The sequence below is a fragment of the Aphis gossypii genome, chromosome 2 (assembly GCF_020184175.1).
Source record: "Aphis gossypii isolate Hap1 chromosome 2, ASM2018417v2, whole genome shotgun sequence".
Classification (NCBI taxonomy): domain Eukaryota; kingdom Metazoa; phylum Arthropoda; class Insecta; order Hemiptera; family Aphididae; genus Aphis; species Aphis gossypii.
Genome location: NC_065531.1, coordinates 58,643,546 through 58,650,505, shown reverse-complemented (window position 1 = coordinate 58,650,505; position 6,960 = coordinate 58,643,546). Strand labels below are relative to the sequence as shown.

The 6,960-nt window shown below is 23.7% G+C and overlaps 1 protein-coding gene across 1 annotated transcript; it reads left to right on the top strand.

Moving 5' to 3' along the window:
- On the top strand, positions 1-5,038 carry LOC114129953 (farnesol dehydrogenase-like). Its single transcript, XM_027994829.2, has 6 exons — positions 1-309; positions 1,096-1,264; positions 1,664-1,790; positions 2,869-3,001; positions 3,542-3,673; positions 4,627-5,038. The coding sequence occupies exons 1-6, from the start codon at positions 178-180 to the stop codon at positions 4,690-4,692; spliced, it is 759 nt and encodes a 252-aa protein (XP_027850630.1). The 5' UTR covers positions 1-177; the 3' UTR covers positions 4,693-5,038.
- The last annotated feature ends 1,922 nt before the right edge of the window (positions 5,039-6,960 follow it).

The following is a 6,960-nucleotide window of genomic DNA, read 5'->3' as shown; positions in this document are numbered from 1 at the left end:
CCCTCTATAATAAATTATTACTTACTTACCTATTAGTCTACACAATACTTATACCCCTACTCATATGCTTACAAAAATAATAAATACGGTTGTTCATAGTGAAGACTCAATTGTAATTTAGACGTTGATAAGCACCGGTGTAGTTTTTTTAGCTGAAAAATAAAATTTATCACGAAAATGGAAAAGTGGAATGGAAAAGTTGCTGTAGTAACTGGTGCTTCTTCTGGAATTGGAGAGGAAACTTGTCGACAACTGGTTAAAAAGGGAATGATTGTGGTTGGTTTTGCTAGAAGAGAAGATAAACTTCAGGTACGTTGTAATTATAAATTAAAATATTCCATTTTTATTAAAGCAAATTTAATACATTTAATTAAATATTTCTATTTATAAATTATGATGGTTCATATTGTTTGATGAAATAGGTCGATGCGTTTCATTTTAACCTGACTGGTTAAAACTGAGTTCATTTAACCATAACTGCTGAATTATAGATATACCTAGAGAACCTATATAACAATATTATTTTTAAAATAATATATAATATATTATTATATAGGCTCTCTAGATATACCTATACCGGGCTATACCTACTAATTTTTAGTTTAATTTTTTTATATAATTCTAATTAGTCAAGGCTTCTATACATTTCTCTTATATTTATGAATGCTTTGAAAACATTTTAACAGCTTTAAGCGGCTTTTAATATTTCAGACTAATACTAATCTTATTTAGAATAATTTATACCTATCGAACTATATTACTTATGGATAAATAAATAATTGTTATCATAATAAATATATTTATATTATTTACTTATTAATTTCGATTTTATAATATAATAATTGATAAAATGTTATTTGGAAATATGGTGGATATACCAACTTCGCTCAAAATCGTTTTTTTTTTTCATACAATGATTTTTCATAGAACATTCCCCTACAGTCTACATAGTAACTAACTTAATAATACGTTACAATCGGCAGCTATAATATACGTACCTACATTAAGTTACTTATCCAAATGTTTAAATTGGCATTTTTTCGTTTATAATATTAGTATATTGTATCCTGTATTTAATACTATTTTTTTTTTTAGGAGTTAGAAAAGAGTTTAAAAGGAAAACTGGGTAAATTTTTTTACGTTAAAGTGGATTTATGTTCGGAAGAAAACATTTTGGAAGCTTTTAATTGGGTAAAGAGAACATTAAAATCTATCGATGTACTGATTAACAATGCAGGTGTTATGAAACAAAGTGATTTATTAGGTAAATTGAAGTACAATTATACAATGATTAAATATATCTACAGATATTTCAGTCATCATAAGCTAAGTTATAGTAGATATTTATTGTTACAAAAATTCAAAATAATATCATTTAATTATTTATATGAATTTTATTATCATAAAATAAATAACAAATCATGATATCTGATATAATTTGATTAAATACGTATTTGCAATACTTATAATATAAATACAATATAATAAATAATTATATTTTGAAATAATTTTTAATTTATTTATAAGTTATTTAATATTTAAATATTTGTTGAGAAGTAGATATCAGTTATAAATTTATGATCGGTAGTTTTGTATGACCAGTATCAATGAACTAATTAATTATAAAGTTAATAAAAATTGTAACCACCATAAAAATTTTCAGGAAAAACAAATGATTGGAAGCAAATGTTTGATACTAATGTCATAGGTCTCAACATTTGCAGCAGGGAAGCCATAAAAATTATGGAAGAACTCAAAACCAAAGAGGGCCACATAATAAATATTAACAGGTAAATTTAATATAATCTCAGAGGCGGGCTAATAGGTGAACAACCGCCCCAGAGAAAATTGTTAAAGTAACCAGTATTAATCTTGTTCATTTGTACAATAAACGTATAGGTATGTAATCTTATACGTATATGAGTGACCTATACTCATTTACTTATAAAAATAAAAAATAATTACATTTAAAAATAATAATTTATTGATTTATTTTTATTTAATATCATTATTTATTCTTAACATAAAATATTTTTCATCAATGAATAACTTTCTTTTACTTCATTTAGTATTTCATCAAAATCTACATCTTTTAGAAGTTCTTTTATAAAACTCATCGTCAATAGAAATGCTTCTAATTTTTTTTGTTCAATAGAAGAACATAATTATTTTTAATTTGCTGAAGCTTCTTTCACAGTTTACAGTTATATTTACGCCACTGTATGTATTATTAATAATTACTTACCTTTATTGGCGTTGTAGTTAAAGAAAACTCAACTGACAACTTTTGATCTTTAAAATACAGTTTTTTTTTTGGTTTCGGATCATTTCCAATCATTTTAAGTTCTGCTGCACGTTTTGATTTAATTTGTTCGGCACCACTTTTCACTTTTTTAATACTAATTTATTTATATTAGGTAAAGAGTAAAAAAATCAGAAATTAAAAACATTACAATGGTACTTATCATTGGATTCAAATTTAGCACTCCTATATATTATAATAGTGATCCGTACGGCACATAATGTACAGTTGAGACACTTGACCTCGCTTTTTTTATTTATGTCATTGTAATTTCCCTAATATTATATGTATATCATTTCGATATTTCTTTTTTTTTTTTTTAATATTAGGATCTATGAGACTCAGAAAGATACCTAAACCTCCCTAACTCTCGTGACCAATTCGCCTCTGTATAATCTTATGCATTAATGAATATATAATCGTATAAATGTTAATATTTTTTATAATAAACAAAATCAAGATTTATATGTATTACTCATATAATTCAGAATTTTAGTGTTATTAGTTATTATAGTTTACATTTAGTTTCAAAACAATAATATATGTATTATTAACTTATGTTATAGTATTGGAGGTCATTACCAATTTCCATTTATGAAAGACATTGCAATTTATACCGCTACCAAACATGCCGTTACTGAAATTACAGAGTCTTTAAGAGAATTGTTAGGCATGAAAAATTTGCCCATCAGAGTCACGGTAATTTCTTAGTTTTTAAGCTTATTTACGCTGTATAAATCGTTATACGTATCTTATATCCCAAATATTATGTCTATCTATTTAATCTTAATTATTAAAATTTAAAACTCAATGCTATATAATCGATATAAATAGACTATATTATTGTCTATATTCATTAATTGGTTGTAAATTATTTATTGGATACATTCGTTAGTTAGATAATATTTTATAGGTTGCGAGTGGTGAAATTAATTATTATTTCGTGATGGGCCATATTTATGATAGATATGTAGATGTATAATATTTTTTTTTAATAACCATTAGAAAAATATGAAAGTAATATACATAACTTTATTACATCTAAATCATTTTAAATTTAAAAGTAGCATATTCAATTCCCACAGTATTTTTTTTTATTGTTTTAATTTTAATATAATATCTGTAAAAATTACCAATAATATAAAATATTCTATTTAAATTCAAAGTGAAAAATTAATATAAAAAATAATATTATACATTTTTAAATACATAGTTTTAGTTGAAAATGTTTCTTTCCAGAGTATCAGTCCGGGTGCAGTAGAAACCGAAATGATTGAAGAAGTGAGACATTTAAAAGAACAGAATATGTTGAAATCTACTGACATCGCTGAAGCTATCATGTATGCGTTGAGTGTACCACAACGTGTTAACGTAAGTCGAATATAATTGTTTTTTTTTTTTTTTTAATTGTTAGTACATAAAATATTACAATAGATACTATATTTTTCGTTCATCAACTAATCAGTGTGGTTAAATTATTAATTTTGAAATACTTTTAATTCTATTAGCCCATTTTATTCACCTATATATTTAACTTAACTTATTATGAATATTAAAGTTAATAGTTTTGAATTTATTATTTATTATTATTATTTAATATTAGGTACCAGCACCTACTTATTAAATTGTATTGTTTTATGTAATCTTCAAAAATAATTTCCATTATATTATTATTCGAATTACACGGAGTATGTATATGTGACATCACCATCTCAACCCCACTCATTTGAAAAGCTAGAAAACTTTATTCACAAATATTTGGAAGAAAACCAGAGAATTTGTTTGGAGTGATATTATCTCAGTTCATTCATGGTTAATTATTTTACATTCATAAGATATAACTATTTCATCTACAACATACTCGTAACTTAGCACTTAATTTGTATGTATTTGTACAACAATGTTCATGATATTATATTATACGAATATATTTCAGTAGAAATTACGTTTTATAAAAAAAGACAGTCATATCACTCCCAGTCATATTTTAGTGTATAATTTTTATGAATTTACCGATCCTGATATTTGTATTCCACATCTTCGGTTGTAAATATTCGAACCCCCACCAGCATGGATGTTTTATTCTAGTTTTTTGTTTCCATAATTTAGTATAAAAAGTACAGATAAGTGATAAGTAATTATACCGAATATTATGACCATAAATTAACATTTGATGACATCTTTTCTCCGCTCAAATGAATACTCTTATACATCTAATAATTTTCTTAGCTCCTATACTAAATGGAACCAACTATAATAGGTTGTTTTATTCAGTCCCAATATTTAATACATATTTTCATATTTATATGTTTTGATTTTTATAGATCGCTGAAATCATCATACGACCAACAAAAGAAAATACATTAGCTTTCATGAAGAGCACCATGTAAATATGATTGATAAACATCTATATATATATATATATTATGAATAAACAATACAATATGTAGTATGTATTTATCGTATGTATAATTATAGTTATAATTATATGTACTTATCTTCTTTATGGATATGCTTTAATACACCTGGAAATTTTATAAATGCCGAATTTCTATCATACTAACTTCACTTATGCCAGCTATAATATCTATTATAACACTTATCACACATTTTTATTGTATGTAATAACTTTGTGCAACAGATTTTTGTCTGTCAAAATAAAAATAAATATGATATAAATATATTCAATATAATATTATTATATTATTTAAGAAACCTATTAGACTAAACAAAATATTGTAAACAATAAAATATATTTCAAACAAAATAATTAAAATTGTTATTTTTTGTTCATTTAAGTGCCTACCCGATTTTGTCATTATTTAAACATTAAACTAGAAATATCTATAAACAATTTGTGATTACCTGTGTATTTTTGACATATTTATCTTTCTGTGAGTTAAAATTATTAGAAGTCTTGCATTACATTTTCAATCTTTTACTAATTATTATATTAAAATTGAAAAATTGTATGAATTAACTCCAGAATAAATTGGGAATTTTCGAGATTTTGAATAACTTTGAATTAAAATATTAAATTATGTCTTTAAAGTTTAGACTTGAATCTGTTATAGAATTGGTAACTACAACTACAGAATATAGTTTGATTATGTGTCGTGTTTCAAAGAATGTGTATAGTAAGTAGTGACTAGATAACTCTAGTGAGAGTTATTATATGCAATATTATATTACATTATAAAAAAGATTTTATTAAACAATATTGAACTCAAATTGCTCCAAAAATACACTTATTTGTTAAATATATTTAATTTGTCTTGAAATGTTAACATTTTATTTTAAGCTCTTGATACAACTGCAAATTTTCCATTCTACTTTTTTATTCCAGTTTTAAAATTTGTTCTTAATTATAAAAGTGTTAGAGCAATACTTATTGATGGCCAAACAACGACTGAATATCAATTCTGAATAAATCTTATTGCTCATAATTGAACTAATTCAATGTCAACCCAACATTTATAGTTATTTATTGGTCGTAATTAATTTATAGAACGATTATTGATGTTCCTGTTATAGGTACATACTTATTGTTTTGCGTATAACGATCTAGCAGAATCTGTGGTGTCAAGTCACGTCCGTTAAGAAAGGCATAGGTTAGAGCCATAAAATGTGCCCAAATGTTCAAAGCAAAACCGTTTAAATCTATCATCGTGATTTATGATTGATATCACATTTAAAGTACCATGTAGATACTAATAATCAGGTAATATTCAGGAGAGTAAAATTGGTTTGAAATAATAAATAGATCTTTTTAATTATTAAATACAGCTAATGTTTTACAACAATATTTTATATAATAAAGGTTATATGATATTAAATATAATATAATATTTAAAATCATTGTAATATTCCACCCAATTTTTTAAATTATAAATTTACTATTAATTAATTAATTAAATGTACCAATTAAAATACTTCCATTTGAAACATATGCATTGATAACTAATACGCGAATAGATTTAAATGTTTTCTTTGCTTAATTAAAAACTTCTAAAATATTTTGTTCTTAGCATACATCAACTTTAATATAATAAAATATATTCAGTTTCATTTTAAATCGTTTTCTAATTTTTGTAAAAATATATTAGATCACTTACACAAATTACATGTATAGGTACTTAATTATAAATTTAGTCGTTAGTTCTAAAATATTATTAATTTATTAATTTGGAGAAGTTACTCTAATATATACGAGTATTATAGCTGTTGACTGTAACTTATCATTGAGTTAGTGAATTATAAGGGAAGAGTTATATTTTAATTTAATGATAAATTATTGTATACAACATTACAACAGTATCTATTGCTATTATAGTAATTTATTTTCCACGGGTACCTAATATGCTAAGTTTAATTCATTTAAATAAATAAAAAAAATATAACATAACTACTGTATATATAACTATATATAACTGTTTACTAATATTTTATACAATATAACTATAAGTTGCCATGAACTTATAATTAGTACGTACTATGTATACAAGGTAAAAATAGTTTTAAATACATTTTTATAATTTTAAAATGATTATAGTACCTAATGTAACCCATTGTAATAATTAAAAGACTCAAATTACGTAGAGAACGTATTACATTTTTTTTTGATTAAAATTCAAGTAAAATATCTAAAATCTTTATAC

Bases quoted from the DNA above. Each gene is read 5' to 3' on its own strand.
- LOC114129953 (XM_027994829.2), top strand. From the start codon at position 178: ATGGAAAAGTGGAATGGAAAAGTTGCTGTAGTAACTGGTGCTTCTTCT. The intron at 1,791-2,868 runs GTAAATTTAATA...CTTATGTTATAG, and splicing joins CACATAATAAATATTAACAG to TATTGGAGGTCATTACCAAT. The intron at 3,002-3,541 runs GTAATTTCTTAG...GTTTCTTTCCAG, and splicing joins ATTTGCCCATCAGAGTCACG to AGTATCAGTCCGGGTGCAGT.